Source organism: Populus nigra, chromosome 18 (assembly GCF_951802175.1).
Source record: "Populus nigra chromosome 18, ddPopNigr1.1, whole genome shotgun sequence".
NCBI lineage: Eukaryota > Viridiplantae > Streptophyta > Magnoliopsida > Malpighiales > Salicaceae > Populus > Populus nigra.
In genome coordinates, this window is record NC_084869.1 from 2,494,956 (window position 1) to 2,514,395 (window position 19,440).

The 19,440-nt window shown below is 33.2% G+C and overlaps 3 protein-coding genes across 6 annotated transcripts; 2 read left to right on the forward strand and 1 right to left on the reverse strand.

The window, feature by feature from the left end:
- The first annotated feature begins 910 nt into the window (after window positions 1–910).
- On the forward strand, window positions 911–8,235 carry LOC133678513 (uncharacterized). 2 transcript variants are annotated; one of them, XM_062100828.1, is made up of 16 exons: window positions 911–1,498; window positions 2,530–2,651; window positions 2,748–2,836; window positions 2,923–2,958; window positions 3,231–3,322; window positions 3,480–3,580; window positions 4,270–4,334; window positions 4,644–5,140; window positions 5,227–5,314; window positions 5,419–5,526; window positions 5,613–6,181; window positions 6,636–6,771; window positions 6,877–6,945; window positions 7,051–7,075; window positions 7,115–7,260; window positions 7,656–8,235. In XM_062100828.1, the coding sequence occupies exons 1-16, from the start codon at window positions 1,281–1,283 to the stop codon at window positions 7,767–7,769; spliced, it is 2,475 nt and encodes an 824-aa protein (XP_061956812.1). In that variant the 5' UTR covers window positions 911–1,280; the 3' UTR covers window positions 7,770–8,235. The 2 variants fall into 2 exon arrangements, with proteins under 2 accessions (XP_061956812.1, XP_061956811.1); XM_062100827.1 differs by having other exon boundaries at window positions 912–1,498; window positions 7,051–7,260.
- Window positions 8,236–10,163: 1,928 nt separating this feature from the next.
- On the forward strand, window positions 10,164–12,302 carry LOC133678224 (F-box protein At5g52880). 2 transcript variants are annotated; one of them, XM_062100470.1, is made up of 6 exons: window positions 10,164–10,484; window positions 10,885–11,039; window positions 11,137–11,224; window positions 11,371–11,546; window positions 11,691–11,776; window positions 11,948–12,302. In XM_062100470.1, exons 1-6 carry the CDS (start codon window positions 10,300–10,302, stop codon window positions 12,080–12,082), a joined length of 825 nt encoding a protein of 274 aa, XP_061956454.1. In that variant the 5' UTR covers window positions 10,164–10,299; the 3' UTR covers window positions 12,083–12,302. The 2 variants fall into 2 exon arrangements, with proteins under 2 accessions (XP_061956454.1, XP_061956453.1); XM_062100469.1 differs by having other exon boundaries at window positions 10,165–10,484; window positions 11,631–11,776.
- Window positions 12,303–13,804: 1,502 nt separating this feature from the next.
- LOC133679004 (reticulon-like protein B1) lies at window positions 13,805–15,945 on the reverse strand. 2 transcript variants are annotated; one of them, XM_062101560.1, is made up of 6 exons: window positions 15,607–15,945; window positions 14,908–15,088; window positions 14,672–14,813; window positions 14,392–14,461; window positions 14,095–14,301; window positions 13,805–13,940 (listed from the first exon to the last, which is right to left on the reverse strand). In XM_062101560.1, exons 1-5 carry the CDS (start codon window positions 15,839–15,841, stop codon window positions 14,132–14,134), a joined length of 798 nt encoding a protein of 265 aa, XP_061957544.1. In that variant the 5' UTR covers window positions 15,842–15,945; the 3' UTR covers window positions 13,805–13,940; window positions 14,095–14,131. The 2 variants fall into 2 exon arrangements, with proteins under 2 accessions (XP_061957544.1, XP_061957543.1); XM_062101559.1 differs by having other exon boundaries at window positions 13,936–14,301.
- Between the last annotated feature and the right edge of the window lie 3,495 nt (window positions 15,946–19,440).

The following is a 19,440-nucleotide window of genomic DNA, read 5'->3' on the forward strand; positions in this document are numbered from 1 at the left end:
TCTCGGAAAATCCTAGTGATATTTTATAGACTTTTTTTTGGATTCGAGAAAACCCCACTCTCTGGAAAGCGCATTTTGTGGGCCCAAGTGAGTGAGTAAAACCCCGGCTGTCCCAGGCTCTTACAAGAGATGCACGCTCTGACTCGAATTCGAGACCTGCTGTGCAGATCTCAAACTTTTTGTCACCATGCTACGCCCCTTGAGGACGATATTTTATAGACACTGCTAGCTTAGCTAGCTAGATCACTTTACCATGTGATGCATTCATATAATTTAGATTTGTAAATAAATTAATTGTTTTCATGCAGATCTGTGTTCTACATGTGTTTTGTCTTTCATTGTGGAATATTTTTTAAATTTTTAGATTTGATTAATTAAGGACTGAAATTACATATATTCTTCAATTTAAAATGAAATAATATATATAAACGAGGGTGTCCCTTTTATATATACTTATATAGTATTTGATTATTCTCTCAGAATTAAAATAATCAAAGACGGTTGAGAGGAGATAAAGAAGACAAATCTCTTTATTTTTTTTATTCTAGAATGTATTTTTTATTTATTTAATCCTTTATTGGTATTTTTTTCATCATTTTTTTTAAATAATAGTCTTAAAATAAAAGAAAATAGCAAAAGCATCCACCAGTATAAGCAAAAGGTGTGGAAGGACAGAAAGAAAGTGGGTATTCACTTTATATATATATTAGACAAAAAAAAATTTAATATATATATATACAGCAAAAGGAAAAGGCCAAAATCCACCAAACAGAAAAGCTAAAAAGAGAAAACCGACCAACCAAAATAAAATAAACCAGAAACATTAAAAAAATAAAAAAATAATAAGAAAAAAGAGAGTAAATTTTCCCGGTTATATATGAATTTAACGTTCATTAGAGGGAGCATGCTATAAATGGTTGAAGAGGGCCAGACCACAAACCACCAGAGTCATACCTGTCAAAAAGATTATAGACCAACCTTCTATTCTTAGACCACCCCTTTTAACATTTTCAGATTTCCTTGTCTCCTCGAGAAAGATTTTATTTATCATTCCATTTTATTCCTAAATTCTTGTTTCTTGAATCTCTCCTTCTCTCTTTCTTGATCCTCCACATCTTTTATGGTTTTGTAACAGCCATTTTAGCTTGTGGGGTGTCAAGAACTTACCCCTTTATGTGCATATATGATCATGTGTTCATGTTCATGTTAGTAGCTTGAGTTTTCTTAGTATTGTTCAAGTTTTTATTAGTTTTGAGTTTGAAAGAAAGAGAAAGAGAGAGATGGAACAGAAGCATATGTTGTTGTCTGCTCTGAGTGTTGGCGTCGGGGTCGGTATGGGGCTAGGATTGGCATCTGGACAAAAAGTGAGTAGGTGGGCTGGTGGAAATGGTTCAATAGATGGTGTCACGCTTGAGCAGATTGAGCAAGAGTTGATGAGGCAGGTTGTTGATGGAAGAGAGAGCGAGGTCACATTTGATGAGTTCCCTTACTATCTCAGGCAAGATAATGTTTTTTTATTCTCTGGTCACTTTGATGACTTTTATCACGTGTTTGGTTGTATCATATGGTCCGTTTTATTTCTGCTGATATGGGCATTTTGAAGATCTTGAGAAAGAAAGTCTGCTTTATTTCTTTGTCCAAAACTACAGAAATCATGGGGTTTTGTGTTGACTCTGTGTATCTACCACATATGGGGTTTAGGTTCTTTTATCATCATCATCTGGAAATTGATGACATGGTGAAAAATCCCCTGGACATGATTATGATAATCATGTATATATTTATTAAATTGTTTGCTTTTTTGAGTTTTAGTTGATTAATGACATCTTGTCGTTTTGATAGATTCTCACCCTATATAGATTTTGAATGATCTCTGCTCCTTCAACAACTGAATTTGATTTCCCTCTTTCTGGACAGGTTAGCCTTGTATAAGTTCAACATGTACAGTTTACTCGTCCATAGATTTCATAATGGAAAGTCAGGAATTTATGTAATCTCAGTAATCTTTATCGAAGTACAAGGATGATTCTAGTTCAACATGTCAATAGTTTTCATGTCCTAGGTTATTGATACCAAGCCTGCCAGTTCTCTTCTGTTTTTCACTGGTATTGCTGGATTTTTTTTAATCTTTGTGACAGCTATTAGGCATCATCTTATTATTGGTGGATCCATGTCCTGTTTCTGGAATACTCAAGCGGGAATTGTTGAATTTGAGAAAGGTTTGTCTGGATGAATTGCTATTGCTACCCTCTTCATGGATTATTGGAGATGATGGGACTTGAATCATATAGTTGGATCAAGACTTCAATTATGTTAAGCTTGAGAATCTTTTCTTGATTTGTTGGGGATGATGGAAATTAAATCATCTTGTTTTGCCCAGAGCCCAGGTTGACATGTCTATGAAGTGATCCCTCTGCAGCATTAGTTTAGATGGTGCTACAACATATATTCTGGAATGCATTCTTGTGGAAGATTTTTAATAATCAATCCATTTTTACGTTCTCACTTTTTTTTTATGGCCAATCACAGTGAGAAAATCCGGATGCTATTAACAAGTGCGGCATTTGTTCATTTAAAGCATGCTGACTTCTCCAAGCACACCCGGAACCTTTCTCCCGCCAGTAGAACGATTTTGCTCTCAGGACCTGCTGGTAAGCCATAGGAATATGTTTTGTGACTTTAACTTGAATATTATGTTTTAAAGATCACATTGTGACCTAATCTCTTGCAATTTTAATTTTTTGAAGAGTTTTATCACCAAATGCTTGCAAAGGCTTTAGCACAGAACTTTGAATCAAAGTTGCTGTTGTTGGATGTTCATGACTTCTCCATAAAGGTGACTATGAACAAATTTTTTTTCAAACCTTCACTCCATGTTGCCTTTGGATAGTACTTATATTCTTCATGTTATCTTTACTGCAGATGCAAAGCAAATATGGATGCATTAAAAAAGAACCTGTAAGCTTTCTCTTGCTTGTGCTGATGAATTGAGCATTCTGTTGCTGTTGAATCTGCAATTTAATGCATTATTTCATATTTTATATCAGTCAAGTGGTCAAACACTAAGCACGAAGACCTGTTTAATGACATACATTTGATGAGTGGAGTTGATTTAATTGTTCTTACACTTTGAATGTAAATTGCCTCGTTCATTATTCAGTTAGAGAAGTGCAGAAAGCCTCACATCCTGATATGGTTGAGTATCCTGATGTTTTTGCTTATTTTTGTAGTCTTTCACAAGTTCCATTTCCGGGTTCACTTTGGAACGAATGTCCTCTTTGTTTGGTTTTTTCTCAATCCTTTCTACAAAGGAAGAAACAAGGTATTCACAAGCACTCCCACTCCCCTCAGTTTATTATCCCTTTGCAGTAGTCATAAGGCTTGGATGAGTTCAGTCAATCTTATGTGGTGGTTAGATTGAAGATCTCACAGGGATTGAATTTGTTTTGGTTCTAACCCCATGTCTTCATGTACTGCAGGGGTATGGAAGGGTCAAACAATCCTCCCAAACTTCGCAGAAATGCCTCCACTGCATCTGATATGAGTAGTATTGCTTCACAATCTGCTTCTACAAATCCAGGTTATACATCAGAATTCAGTCATCTACATAGCTGAACTGATTACTATAAAAATTGATATATATATGTTTGGTAGTTAATTTATTGAAGTTTGACTAACAGAATGTTCATTGCAATGAAGTGAGCTTCCTCGAAGAGATAGTGATGCAGGAAATGAATCCATATTTCTCCGTCACTACCTCAAAATTTACAGATTTACAAAACTCAGTACAATTATTAGATCACATCAAATGAAAAGATTCTCACCTTAAAATTTATCACTAAGTTACTGTTTCGAATACTTTCTGTGCTATCCTCAGTTCCTTTTGGTTTCGGGGATAAGAAGTGTTAAGTTAAATAACTTTGTCCTATTTACTGGGTTTCATCCCGTGAAATGTTAGCCTTGCAAGCACATAGCACTGTTTTTTGTGGTTTTCTTGTCCTATTTTTGAATCCACAAACTTTAGCTTCTTCATTTCTTGATTTGATTCCAAGCATTATTATTGGTAGCAATTTGTTATTATCTGACATAGCTCCTACATGACTAAATATTTTATAATTATGAAGAAATCAATTCTGATTCATTTATAACGCATAGTTTTCTCATTGATCATCTTCTAGTTTTCGTATGTATGTTAGGTTGGTTGTAGTAATCTGCATATTTTAATCTGCTATTGTACTCACTGCTTCTTGGGATTCTTTTGTTTTACAGCTCCTCTCAAGCACTCCAGCACTTGGTGTTATGATGAGAAACTCTTTCTGCAATCACTTTATCAGGTAAAATAATATCATCCCCATTAAGTTGTTTGGTCTTCCTGTACTCGTGAATTTGTTGTAGTTGATATTAAATAATTTATCAGTCCCTAGCTGGGTGATGCTGTTACTTGTTGAAGTTTACTTTTCCTTCTTAAGAGCAGACAATTCTACAGCTTTGCTATTTACCAACGGTTGAGAGTTTCTGCTGTATATATAGCTGTATATATAGCTATATATTAAATGTAAAATAAAATTTGATTTTCAGCGTGAGCATTATTTTGCTGCATGATTCTTAATATCTTGTTAATAGTCAAGATGTTATTCTTTCAGGTGTTGGCTTCAGTATCAGAGAGAAATTCCATCATTTTATACCTTAGGGATGCCGAGAAGCTTCTTCTTCAATCACAAAGGATGTACACCTTGTTTGAAAAAATGTTGAAGAAGCTCTCAGGTAATGTGTTGATACTTGGTTCCCGGATGTTGGACCAAGAAGATGATTGCAGAGAAGTGGATGAGAGGCTAGCTCTGTTATTCCCATACAACATTGAGATCAAACCACCAGAAGATGAGACCCACCTTGTCAGCTGGAAAGCCCAACTGGAAGAAGACATGAAGAAGATTCAGATTCAAGATACCAAAAACCACATTGCTGAGGTGCTTGCAGCAAATGATATCGAATGCGATGATTTGAGTTCTATTTGCCACGCAGACACAATGGTTCTCAGCAATTATATTGAAGAAATTGTAGTATCAGCAATATCCTATCATCTGATGAATAATAAGGATCCAGAATACCGAAATGGAAAGCTTGTTATATCATCTAAGAGGTGGATACTGTTTTTTTTTTTTTGTTATATCCTCTTGGAAAATAGTAGAAAACAATCTCTTACATACAATTTTGTCTCTGGAGCAGCTTGTCACATGGATTGAGTATATTCCAAGAAGGTAAAAGTGATGGGAAAGATACTTTAAAACTAGAGACTAATGCCGAAGCTGGCAAGGTTGGTTCTGTACCTGAATTGTCTATAACACAATAAGCTCTACACAACAGAAGTAAGGTTTGTGTTATTAACTTTCATATTTTGACATTTTTGGTCAATTGTAGGAAACTGAAGGGGAAGAGGCTGTTGGTGCCAAGAATGATATTAAAAGTGAAACAGAAAAATCTGTAACTGGAGCCAAGAAGGACAGCGAGAATCAGCCTAAAACCCCTGTAAGTCAAGACCCTTGATATTTTAGACAAGAGCGGTCAATGTTATTTTGTTTGTCTTACTGATGGATTTCCATTATTTCCTGCAGGAAGTACCTCCTGACAATGAATTTGAGAAACGAATCAGACCAGAGGTTATCCCCGCAAATGAGATTGGAGTAACATTTGCAGATATTGGTGCCTTGGATGAAACCAAAGAATCACTCCAGGAGCTTGTCATGCTGCCTCTTCGGAGGCCGGATCTCTTTAATGGCGGGCTTCTCAAGCCCTGTAGAGGTATATTGCTGTTTGGACCTCCGGGAACAGGAAAAACAATGCTGGCAAAAGCCATAGCCAAAGAAGCTGGAGCAAGTTTTATAAATGTCTCGATGTCTACCATTACTTCAAAATGGTTTGGTGAAGATGAGAAGAATGTCCGAGCTCTATTCACACTTGCTGCAAAGGTTTCCCCAACTATCATATTTGTGGACGAAGTTGATAGCATGCTAGGGCAGCGGACTAGGGTTGGGGAGCATGAGGCCATGCGGAAGATTAAGAACGAGTTTATGACTCACTGGGATGGTCTGATGACAAAACCTGGCGAGCGTATTCTTGTCCTTGCAGCAACCAACAGGCCATTTGACCTTGATGAAGCAATTATCAGGCGGTTTGAGCGCAGGTGCGTTTTATTTCTTCTGTTTTCTCTAATTGTTTTATTGACCATCATCATCACTCAGCATACCTGGTCCATGATAACAAGCAGTCCACTATAATTTGTCGTCATCTTTTCTGAACATTCTTCTTTAGTGATTCTGCTCCCAGTATAGCCTTAAGCAATTTCCTTCTTTTTTACCATCTGTCTTGACCTTTTTAAGAAACCTTCTCGAGTATCTTTTGCTTCCATCATGGTTTTCAGTTGTGAGCTTTATGTCCCCGCTCCATTAATAATTTCCACCCCCTATGAATCCACCATATGCTATCTAGATGATCTTATTTGATTTTGATCCTCTTGAGTAGTTTTATTGGAGTTTTTTGAACCTTGCTGGAGGAGAAACATTCAAGGATAGACTCACTAAATTATTGACATGCTTCATAATGTGTTTGCTAACTGCAATGTGTTTTGTGTCGGGCAGAATTATGGTCGGTCTTCCATCTATTGAGAGCAGGGAAAGGATTTTGAAAACTCTTCTGTCAAAAGAAAAAACAGAAGGCTTAGACTTCAAAGAGCTTGCAACCATGACAGAAGGATATAGTGGAAGTGATCTTAAGGTTTGTTATTTCTGTTTCTCTGTTTTCCAGAACATTTATAGCATCCATCAATGATATTCACAATGGACTAATTAGCTCATGATGTTGATTGATTACTATAAACAGAACTTGTGTGTCACAGCAGCATATCGACCAGTCAGAGAGCTTTTACAGCAGGAGCGAGTGAAGGATAAGGTAAGCCCTTTCTTGCATGTTATAGATGTATTTTCATTTTTCTTATTGAAATTAGTCCTTGCTGATACTTTTCTTGGTTTTTTGCTTCCATCAATCTCTCTAAAGGAAAAGAAGCAGAAAGCCGAAGAAGGCACAAGCTCTGAAGATGCTGCAGATACAAAGGAAGAAGGCACAAGCTCTGAAGATGCTGCAGATACAAAGGAAGAAGGCACAAGCTCTGAAGATGCTGCAGATACAAAGGAAGAAGGCAAAGAGGAAAGCGTAATCATTCTAAGGCCATTAAACATGGATGATATGAGACAGGCAAAGAATCAGGTAAGCTTACATGAATTTCCTTTTGATTTGGATTTGGATTGCTTCTTTTACTCTCAATCCATCAGCAAATAGTCTTTTCAAATTCAAATTCAAATTCTTCTGTCACCAGAGTCTCATTCCATCTTCTACTTATGGTCCATAACTTATGATTTAAAATGCAAGTAGCTGGCACTAGACTAGAGTTAATATTCTATGGTTAGCAGCACTATTTCATTGAAGAAAGACATCCTCAACTAGTTAAGTAGCCCTGCTTTCTTTGCAGTGTGATTCGAACCAACGCCTATCTTGATGATTTGGTTCTGCAACATGGAAGTAAAAGAAATCTAGAATCTTGTGTTCTGTCCAGGGATGTTTCTAACTTAGTATGGATGTTTCTAACTTAATAATGTATGCAGGTTGCTGCAAGTTTTGCAACTGAGGGTTCGGTAATGAATGAGCTGAAGCAATGGAATGAGTTGTATGGCGAAGGGGGTTCAAGGAAGAAGCAGCAGTTGACTTACTTTCTCTAGATTTTATAAAGCGATCACCCTATCATTAGTAACATTCTTTGAAAGTGGGAGGTTATGGAAGCTTTTCCCTGCAAGTAAAACATGGTTGTCACAAGCATACAACAGAGCAGCATTGAACGGAATGCAGAACGCCTCGACACCATTTCCTGAAATTGAAAAGGATTGAAATGGCAAAGGAGTTTATGATAGGGTGTTATATATACTTTCATTTCTGTCTGGAACGTGCAGATGGGGTGAAAGACGGGGGGATCTCACTTCTCAGTATTTTTTTAGGCCATTCTGCAAACAATTGCCACCACATTTTTAGTATTGTAATTATGTTATGTCTGCGTGGTACTTGAAAATGCTTATGGGTTTCTGGAATTTGAGAGGGAGCTATATTGAGTTTGTTAGATAGTTTGTAGTCTATGAACATAGAATTTGTAAATTAGTCTTTGTGAAAGATAATATATATTTTTTCTACTCTTGTAGCTTTGTTCTGTTTTCTTTATATGTGCTACTGATGATTCAGAATTCCATTTTACCAGAAAGGAAAACCTAAATGGACTGTCAGCGTCCATCTGCACAAGCTACACCCTTACTGCAATTTGTACTGCACTCAATGTAAATGGAAGTGTGAAACATGCCCTAAAAGCATTTCTAACTAAAACACAAGTAGGCCTAAATTCGACTTGCAAGTCTAGCTCACCCTGACTAGGCATTACACAGAGATTTTTTTTTTTACATGAAACAACTTTGGTTATTCTATTTGTTTTTTCGTTTTAAAAATATTTTTAAAAAATTTTGAATTTATTTTATTTTTTTCTTTACTTCAAATAATTTTTTTTGTGTTTTTAAATCGTTTTAATGTACTGATTTTAAAAATAATTTTTTAAAAATAAAAAAAACATTATTTTGATTCATTTCCTAGTAAAAAACACTTCGAAAAGCAACCGCTACCACACTTCCAAATATCCCTTTATATATCTTTGTTTATGTTTTAAATAAGTTATACTATAAACTTTTTTTTCAAATCTTGGTTACGAAAGAATTATAATTCTTAGCGTTTATACGACATGTTTTCAAACTCTAATTATAAAAGCTACTACAATACCAATCAAATATTAGTTATTAAAACCCGGAAGAGAAGTTCAACTAATCAGGTATTGGGTTTGTTCCCTAATGATTACGAGTTCGAGTCCTCTTAGAGTTACTGGAAACTTGTATAGTTGTGAACTTCAAGGCTCGTAAAATTAGTTGAGGTGCATGTAAACTGACCAAGATAACCATGTTAATCAAGAAAAAAACATTGCTAGTTAGTAACTATATAATATACTGGCATCAAAGTCTAAAATACAGATATGGAGTGACAAAACTGAATGCCAGTAAGAAAAAAATAATTAAAAGAAGAAAGCAAAACTGAGGTATGAACTGTAGCTTCAATGGCGTGTCAAAAGGAACGCAGAATAAGGAGATGTGGCAGTCCACCTAAATACCTTTAGAGGTTTCTATTCAGGTTTTAAATTTTGTTTAGAAGAAATAGATAATATCTAAAAGATGTAAGTTTTTTTATTCCTCTATTCTTAGACGTATTTGAAAGGAGAATAATGATTATTATTTAAAATATTTTTTATTTTTAAAAAATTATTTTTAACATCAATACATCAAAATAATTTAAAATACTAAAATAATATTAATTTAAAATAAAAATATTAATTTTTTTAAAAAACACTTTTGAAACATCAAATCAAACAAGCTCTAGTGTTTGGTAGTGTTTAGTATCACAATAATAATTGTTTTTTAAAATATTTTTTATTTAAAAATATATTAAAATAATATTTTTAATTTTTTCTATAAACACATCAAAACAATAAAAAATAGTAAGAAATTTAAATAAAAAAAAAATCAATTTTTTTAAAAAGCTTAACTCCACAAAAACAAACAGAACATTTATTTAACACTATAGTAGCTTCAGCACTTCAAAATTTTTTTAAATTATTTTTTACTTGAAAAAATATTAAATTAATAGTTTTATAGTTATTTTTTAATAATTTTAATATGCTTATATTAAAAATTAAAAATATAAAAAATATTTTTTTAATATATTTTTAACTAATAAATATTTTTAAAAAATATCTTATTACACAATATCAAACAATAATCTAATCGCTCTATACAATATATATATTCACTATCAAAAACGCAGTTGAGGTTGGAAATATCTTCAGAAAAGAATATAGATTAATATTTTGAACTTTAGATAAGGCCATTTTCAATAGAATACCTCTTTCATATTTGTCTATTATAATTTCTAACAAGATTTTTTCTGCTTAGAAATCAATTTTCCTAGTGAAATTAGACTTAAAAAGAAAATAATAATAATAATAATAATAATAATAATAATAATAATAATATACTACTTTTCTTTTCAAGTACGGTGAATAGAGAAACCGCAAAACCGACAGCAGGCCTGCTAGTTGCCTTTAACTCATCCCTTCTTCCTCCCAAAATTCGGTCTCTGCTCCCACTTTTTTTCATTACAATCTCGAAAATGTCAGACCAAGTGGAAAGATACCAAATTCTTGGTTACAAGGAGGCTCTAACACGAACCCACCATTACCCTGTAGCTTGTAAAGAACTAAGCTTGATTCTACGAGAAGCTTATAGCAAACTCCCCAAGAATCTTCAATCTCTCGTCTTTCAGGACACCCTTTCTTCCTTCAAACTCCTTCCTCAGTAAGTCTTTCAATTTCTTGTTTGCTTGTCATCTTTGTTGTTGTTTTTGTGAATTGTTAGGACCCTTTTTGTAATTTTGATGGATTTGATTGAATCAAGAATTGGTTAAAGAAACATGCTTTTTATTGATCTTGATTTTTGGGGTTTTGAAAACGAAACTGAATAAGAATATGCTGCTCCAATTTTAATGTTTGTACAAGAATTCATTTCTGTAATTGAAATTGGATGGTATTGTTGAACAGTTGATTGCGTTGGTGATAATTGAGTGAAAGCAATTACCCAATTTAACGGCTTTTGATATATGGCCAATGAGACAATTTGGGTCTCTTGCACTAATTACTACGGATTATTGTTCTTGTCAAACTTCTCATGATTGTTTTGTTGGTATTTTTAATCTTAGAATGTGGACAAACAATGCTGTTTCAGCAGCGCATCTCCTAGTTCAGAGTGCTGAGGCTACATTGCCCAAGCAGAAGAAGAATGTTGCTACAAAAGAATTCAAACAAGCCATGGTTGCTTCTAAAAGGCGTGGTAAAGCGTGTCGGATGCAAGAATGTTAGTACTACTATAATTTAGAGAATTTATACTGTCTTATGTTAGAACGTTTGGTTGGCCATGTAATTTATGACTATGGTTTTATGGGTAATTTCAGGTCATACTGAATTGGCACAGGATGTTCTTGTAGACATCTTCAGTTTGCTCGACACACGGTCATTGGTTTCTGCCTCGCTAGTCTCCCGGTACTGAAATTACAAACCAAATCATCTAGTTTTTATTTGCTCTAGTGCATAACACTATAACAGATTATCTTGGGTCCCTTGAGTATTATTCCCTGAGCAGTTAATTCTTCATCTGAGTTTAATGTTTCTTATTGCTTTTTGTGAAGATCATGGAATGCTGCGGCTTGTAATAACCATCTCTGGCAATCCTTATATGCCACGATTTTTGCAAGTGACCATAATTCCTCGAATGCTAAGGATTTGCTGAATGGCGGGCGAGGTGAGGATAATAAGGATAACAACAGTGTTGATTGGAGAGAGGCCTTTAAAAGAGCATATATAGGTATGCTTATCTACTGAATATAATTGTTTCTGTTAGTTTCTCCCAAAGATTCATTTCTCATTAATATTGTTGTCTGGATTTCAGACAATTCATCGAAGAGACTAACAACTAGTAGAGGCTACTGTTTGTACTGTGATATGATAGTGTGGCTTGATGGCCTGAAATGTGGTAGTGGAAAATGCGGACCACAGCCTAAAATGCAGCCAATTGTTCCCAAATCATCTGAGCAGGTATAGTCTTTATGTGGATGCTTGTGTTCTTTTAGGTTGTGGGGATGGTGGGAGGGTTCTGTCGATTCAATTTTCATCACAAACCTTGTTTTGTCCCCGACCTGACTGAAGCACTTGCCTAAAATTTTGTACTTTTTGACTAACATTCTCCTATGCGCTCATGATTTTTAGGTTGTTGAGTATCTATTAGATGGCTCTTCATCTATGATGTCCTCGGACAGTGATAGTGACTTGGATGATTGCTTTGATGAATGGTACATTCCCAAGTTATGGGCACACCCACTGAATCAGTACAGGCCAGGATAAAAACTTACTTAGGAACAAAGCATGGATTGTTTCACCCCTTTCAGCAGGGACTCAGAATCATTTATTACTTGTAGAATGTCTTACAAGAACGTTATCTATCCATTGAATGTCTTTATCATGAGAACACCGAAGGAGATAACTCGTAGATTGTATGTATATATATGTTTGTTGTGGAATTTAACGCCTCTTAATGGGAATGGTCTCATTTTTTTGTGATATACATGCGAGGATCATTGCAGCTGAATGGAGCAAATCTGAATGTGAAATTGCGTCTTGCTCATGAAATGAAATAGGATTATGAGTTACTGCTTTCGAAGACTGGGAAGATGTTTTTGCCTGGTTACAAAAATCCTACCATGCAATTAATAATGAGAAGTACATTTGTGTATGTACACTATATCAAAAGGAGAAGCAATTTTTTTTGTATTTATGCATTATAGAAAACTCTAAACCGTCTGGGGTTTTTACTGTGCTTTTTTTCAATTTAGTTCTCAAATCACGTTTCTCTTCAAATTCCATGTTCAAATTTATGATCAATTTATTAAAAACTATTAAGGAGAAACAAAATTAAAACAAAGGGACCATAGTGTAAAACAAGAAGAAAACAAGTGATAATTTCAAGAAAGGAGCGAGAAATTCACTTGGGTCCTTTGACTTTTTAAATGATAATTTTAAGTCTCAATACTTTAAAAATTAAATTGTGGTGTGAAATTTTATTTTTCAGTTTATGGTTCGAGAGAGTAGAGAAATCGGTGGTTAGAGAGTCTTTGGCTAAATATTATTCTGACCACAAAAAAAATTAATTTTAGTGTTAATGATTTTATTAGATAAAATAAGTTCCATCAAGGTATTCTTTTTTTCTTTTCATTGCTTGAAATAGTAGATCTAAACTTGAGAAGGTTTTTTTTTATTTCAGATTGATTTTGGTTTTTAAAAAGTCATAAATAGATTTAATAAGATGTTTTCTAGATATTTAAAGTAAAAAACAAGTTAAAAATTAAGATTTTTTTATATAAAAAAAACTCATGGATCAAATTTCAATGACCCTTCAATCAGCTGAAACAAGGCTAAAGATGATACATTGTTTGCTTTTCTTTTTTCAGAACATTACGTCCACCCCTTAAAAAATAAAACATTCCGGGCATCCAAGCCCTTAATTGAAAGGTTCACATGCATGAGCTTGTTTTTGTCTATTTTTTTCTATTTTAATTTTATTTTTAAAATTTTATTTTCTAATGCTATGAGATATTATTTATCTGTTGCCCTATTTAATTTTATTTTTCTTTAATTTAATTCAATTGATTTTCTATGCTTGTTTATTTTATTATCATTTTATTAAATAATACATTGTTCCATGAAATAACATTATTAAATATAATCAAGTTATGAAGCGTGTTTAGATATTAAATATATACATCCATATCTATCGTTCCAAAGGCAGGAATCGCTTTATCTTTTTTCTTCTACAAAAATGGAATGTAAAATAGTTTATAACAGAGTTAAAATCTAGCATGAATATGCTGACAAAAAAACACTACCAAAATGACACGATGAACAATATTGAAATCAACAACACTGATAAGATCGAACGTCAACAGAATTGACAACAAGGGCTAACGACAAGTCTTGACTCGTAACTTATAACCCCTCAGAACCTAACCATGAAAGAATGGAATTGACCATTTATAGCCCTTTTATAAAATAAAATTAAAAAAAAAAACATCTTGGAAAGACAAAAGAGGCCAGTCTGCAATCTATTACCAGATAATGCCCCTCTAAGCCCACAGGCCGATAACGTGAACACGTGTATGCCGACAGCAGAAGACCCATCGGTACTATCACAAGATGGGGAATTTTCCTGGAAACCAATATATGGACTTATTATTACGAGCATGAGTATTAATTAATTTTATAAGCACCCCATAAACATAAAGCAGAGGGTGGGCTTCTAAAATATTCAAAGCCACAACAGCAGCTTGATGAAACAGAATTTATGAGAGTCAAAATTCAACCTAGTGAACACTAGAGCTGGTCTCTCTCTCCCTCTCTCTAATCCTTCTTCTCTCCCTTCAATGCCCCCTTTGGAATTTTGCTTAAATATTTTTCATCAAACACTGCATACTGCTTCTTGATCTCAATCCATGCCTTTTCAGAGTATGCATCCACCTGGTCCTCGTGCTTCTCATACAGCACTGGCACGGTGTGCAGCAAAACAAAGGCTGTTTCGAAGAAATCAAGTAAAAATCAGTCTGTCAATAAAAATCCACCTAGCATCTTAATAGAAAGTAATGGACATCTGAATCTCTTACATATGTAGAGCAAGGTCAGGATGTTAATGCAACTCCCAATAAGTGACAGAACCCACAAGCCAGCAATTACCTGACAGCCAAATGAGCAACAACTGATATATGGTGCTATAAACCCAGCATAGGTTGGCACATATAAGGATGCATCATTGCAACTTTGATGCATTAACATGAAAATGAAACAGTAGAAATCACCAAGGAGTTAACAAATACAATCAATAAAAGACGGCATTCCCCAGCCAAATATCAAACGCTATACCAACGATAGGAAGAGATCACTTACAGCAAGAACCTTCTTCAAATCTCTCCCAGATGCAATATCACGCAGGACAGCAAATCCTCGGTTGATTTCAATTCTCAGCACGGAGGCAACTTCACGAACACATTGCTCAGGAAGCACAACTTCAGGGATTTTAGGCGGGGGTCTAATACATAAAAAAAATTGAAAATCAACACCATAAGAAAGAATAACACATCACCAAATCCGAAGTGACATAAAGAGTATCTAAAAATCCTTACTTGTTCAAGAAATTGGATGTATTGGACCACAGGAAAAGAACAGCCAGAAAAAATATTGATAAATAGCAAACTAAAGTTATTAAATGATATCCAAGCAATTCAAATAGAACCCAGACAGTAGTTGCACCACCAAGCACCCCAGCAGAGATTTTCGTGTTCCTCCACAGGAAAACATCAGCAGCTGCAAGAAACCAAAAAAAAAACCATCTGTTAGGGAAAAACAAACAGTTTCAAGAACAGAAATCAATCATTCTTCTGCATTTCCATGTACCATCTAACAAAAACAAATGTATCCCAAATTTGCTTCCCTACTCACCAATACAATACAATGCTCAATCATATAAAGGTGGAAATGCAGAAATTTCTTCTTCTCTATTTTCGAATAACAAATAAAAAAAAGATACAGAATCCAGTAATCCAATGCTACCATCTTCAAGCAACAAACAGATATCTCTATCAGATAACAGAAACAAAGAACAAAGAAGGGTTCTCTTCCATTTTCTCTAAATATATATTCCATGGTTTCGTAAATCAAATCTTTGAAACAATCCCAAGAAAAAAATGCCATTTAATGCCAATTTCTACTAAAGAAAGCAGCAATATTTAAACTTTGAATCAAAGAATTAAAAACACAAGTATTTTTTATAATATATTCCATAAAATAAATAAATGAAAGAGAGAATGTCAGTGTTTGTTTACGTTTTCCACCGCCTAATACTTTGTGGACGGGTTTCTCTCTACCAAAAAGCCGAAAGATTTTCGATTTAACAGCATCAAACTTTTCGTTGTCGGAATCAGACGACGAAGATGAATCATGACCGCTGATCTTCTCTGTTATCTTATCCACCAGTGATTCAGCCGCTGATTCACGCTGCCCTTCGTGCTCCGCCATAGATGGATCTTTGAGTGAATGTGTGTGCTCGTTTTTTTGCATGTGATTATTATATATACACACACACACACACTGTTTTCCAAGTTTTTGAGTTTTATTATGAGAGTGAGATCTGAGCCACACACTTTTTTTGTGTGTGAGTAATGGATGGAGAGATGGAATCTGGGCCGTTGAAAGGTGTGTGGGAAGTCCGAGGCTGAGGTTTGGAGAATGAACCTGCTGCTTGATTTGGAAAATAACGGAAACGGAGAGAACTTTGGAAGTGTCACGTGGGGAAATGTTCCGCATGTTATTTCCCTGTTTAATGCAATAATCACAGCTTTCAGTTTGGGTTCAGAAACCGATTCAGAAAAGGTTATTAAATTATTTAATTAATTTACAGATCATGATATCAATACAGGTTTATTACCTTAATCAATTATTTAATTTTTATTTTAAAAAATAAATTAGCATTAATAAATCAAGTTATTAAAAATCTGATTAAATCAAACTCCTAGTTTTACAAGTAAATTTATTTTTTAACTCAATTCAAAATTTACCTTTAAATTATGTATTTTTTTGAATCATATTATTGAACCTGGTAAAATTTAATAACTATGGTAATAAATATTTGATTTTTTTAAGACATTCCCTATTTATCTAGAGTGAACAAGGAAACCGAGGCTTAATTTGGAAGGTGTTCTCCAAGGTGAAAAAAAAAAGTTGACAAATGAAACATATTTGTGATTTTGAGATGTGTTTTAAGGTTGTCTTGTTTTAAACTGTATCAATAAAAAAAAAAATTATTTTCAATCCTTCCATTTATATTAAATTAAAATGATTGTATTTATTTGTAAAACATAAATTTCCATTAATCCAAAGGAAATAAAAATATTTTTATTTTCTTAATATTATGAAAAACTAGATTGTATTTATTTGTAAAACATAAAGTTCCATTATATTAGTAATCTAAGTTTCTAACACTTACATATATTATTTCCTCTTTTTTTTTCGGATGCCTGTATATAATTAAACTTATAAGGCAGATTATGCAACACTGGGAAATGAACACGTAAGAAATTAAAAAAAAAAAACTTGCGAAATAATATTTGAACTTTTAATATGTTACCGTCATTTAAATTAATTGATCAAATTCGCCAATTGGACTGTGATGCCAGTGGCAGCAATAAGCTGTCACGGTGTCCACATCGCATGCTCTACTCGATTATTTTTTTATCCTAACATGCTAAAAAAAGTTTGATAAGATAATCTAGTGCAAAATATATTTAAAAAAAATGATAACATACTTTTACAAAGTTGCATATAATATATGTGATTTGATATAAAGAGAGAGAAGAAAGAAAAAAAATTCTAGAAACATACTAAAACTTCGATGATGATATCATTAGTATCATTAGAAAGATATCAATTAAACGATTCCAACGAAACCAAAAAAGGTTACAAACGATGACCGCAGTGGGCCATACCAGCGATCCAAAGACAAGTGAACCCCAACATCTTTGAACGAGTCATATGACCCAATTCGTTCATCATCTATGATCTTTTTCTGGTGTCACTTGACTCATTTCTTTGAGATCTTTCAAATGATATTAATAATGTCATCATCTTAATGTTGCTGGAGTCTTTTCATTGAGATCTTTATAACAATATAATTGTGTCATTAACAAAGTTTTAATATGCCTTTAGAATCTTTTTTTCATTGAAATCTCATTGTATCGAGGTTATTTTTTTTCTCTCTCTTCTTTTAATTAAATCATGACTCGAATCGACACTTGTAACTTAGAAATCATAAATATTATTTCAAACTCTTTAAATTGTGTTATTTTTCTAAATGATTTTTACACCATGTTATTTAATTATTATTTTTGAATGCTTGAAACCAAAGTAAAAATTAAAAAAAAAAAAACTCCGAGACTTGACGGCGCTTGCATGCTTTTCACCGTCGCTCGAACCTGAGTAGAGCACCGGTCCGGCTCCGTCCACCTATCTTGGAGAATATTGATGACGTGGCATCATGTATGCGCGCGAACGAGTATAACAAAGATGCATTTTCCAATTTCTCCTTAAATTTGAGATATCATGTCGATGTCAAAATTTATTGTATATGGCATATCAACAATAGTTTTTGTGTTAATCACAATATTTAAGATTGGTTTAAAAAATTAAAATTTTTAATTAGATTTGAACCAACAAAAATTAAATAGGTATGATTTATGAGAAGTTAATTTAAAAGATGTTGCTAAAAGATTTTATATATATATGTAAACGTGCTATAAGAAATCATTGTGGTAATTATTGGCAGGGTAGGGTTGTAATATTTAACAATAATTGTAATCTTTTAAATTAATAATTATAATGAAAAATACATTGCCTTTTAATGCAATTATTCATAAGAGAATATAAAAATATAAAGAGATACAATTAATAGTCTTTAATATAATAAGATGTGAATCTTCAAAAAAAAAAAAGAGGAAAAAGTATAATTTATAAACAATATTAAAAATGCATTTATATGTGATGAAAAATCATAGTGGCGACTACTGGTGAGATCTACAGTTCTTAGAATATGATGAAAAAAAGTACATTGCTTTTGATATAAAAGACATTATTGTTAGTTGAAAAAAATATATATGAAGAAATATGATTTATATGTTTTAATTATAGTTTTGAAATTCAACCCGGTTTGGTGGGTCGAACCAGGACTGGAACCGAGCTGGTTAGAGAAAAAATAGAGGAAGAAAAAACTAGTATGATCTGGGTGCAACCCGTTGACTTTTGTTTTTTTTTTACTAAAACGACGTCATTTTAATTTTTTTAAAAAAAAATTAACCAGGACAACCTGGTCAAAAGTCGGAACCCGGGCCTTGGACCGGATCAGATATGGAAACTATAGTTTTAATATAATAAAAAGAAAATTAAAGTTGTATTATTTATAGGCATTATTAACTTAAAGGGTATGACTAAAAGACACAATCTCTTATACATGTCTAATGAAAAGTCACGGGGGTACCATTGATGGGATTAAGTTGTATTTTTTTACAATAGTAGTTTTAAGTTAATTTAAATAATGTATCATGTAACATACATGAATGTGTATAAATTATTAATTTTTCATTATATCTAAAATTTTGCAAAACGAGAGGATGTGATCTTAATTAGGAGTTTACGACAAATATAATTAAGGATTTCTTTTCTAATTTAACTTAATCAACATTTAAGAGGATGTGATCTTAGGAGTTTAAGACAAATATAATTAAGGATTTTTTTTCTAATTTAACTTAATCATTATTTATATATAAGTTTTGGGATGTTGTAATTAGAGTGTATTTGAGTTTTTACTTTTAATTGACGTGGGGATTGAGGATGGATGGTTAGCAGGGGTGTTTGAAAAATAATCTATATTTAATATTTATATTATTTAATGATTTAATTTATTAAAATTAAATAATATCGAGTCACAGAATTTTTTTTTAAAAAAATTGAATCGGTTGGGGGGTTAAATTTTTTAAACTCAGTCAATTGTCAATTGAATGCATCTATTTATGAGTGTGTTTGGTATTGCGGTAGCTGTTGTGGTTGTGGTTTAAAAAAAGTTGTTTTATAAAAAGTACTTTTAGTTAAGGTTAGTTTGAAAAAATAGA

Coding starts and splice junctions, on each gene's coding strand:
- LOC133678513 (XM_062100827.1), top strand. CDS start 1,281: ATGGAACAGAAGCATATGTTGTTGTCTGCTCTGAGTGTTGGCGTCGGG. Junction 5,141..5,226: donor CTTGTTATATCATCTAAGAG/GTGGATACTGTT, acceptor TCTCTGGAGCAG/CTTGTCACATGGATTGAGTA. Junction 7,261..7,655: donor TGAGACAGGCAAAGAATCAG/GTAAGCTTACAT, acceptor TAATGTATGCAG/GTTGCTGCAAGTTTTGCAAC.
- LOC133678224 (XM_062100469.1), top strand. CDS start 10,300: ATGTCAGACCAAGTGGAAAGATACCAAATTCTTGGTTACAAGGAGGCT. Junction 10,485..10,884: donor TCCTTCAAACTCCTTCCTCA/GTAAGTCTTTCA, acceptor TTTTAATCTTAG/AATGTGGACAAACAATGCTG. Junction 11,547..11,630: donor CTTTAAAAGAGCATATATAG/GTATGCTTATCT, acceptor TCTGGATTTCAG/ACAATTCATCGAAGAGACTA.
- LOC133679004 (XM_062101560.1), bottom strand. CDS start 15,841: ATGCAAAAAAACGAGCACACACATTCACTCAAAGATCCATCTATGGCG. Junction 14,814..14,907: donor ACATCCAATTTCTTGAACAA/GTAAGGATTTTT, acceptor TTTATGTATTAG/ACCCCCGCCTAAAATCCCTG. Junction 14,302..14,391: donor CCTGACCTTGCTCTACATAT/GTAAGAGATTCA, acceptor TCTTCGAAACAG/CCTTTGTTTTGCTGCACACC.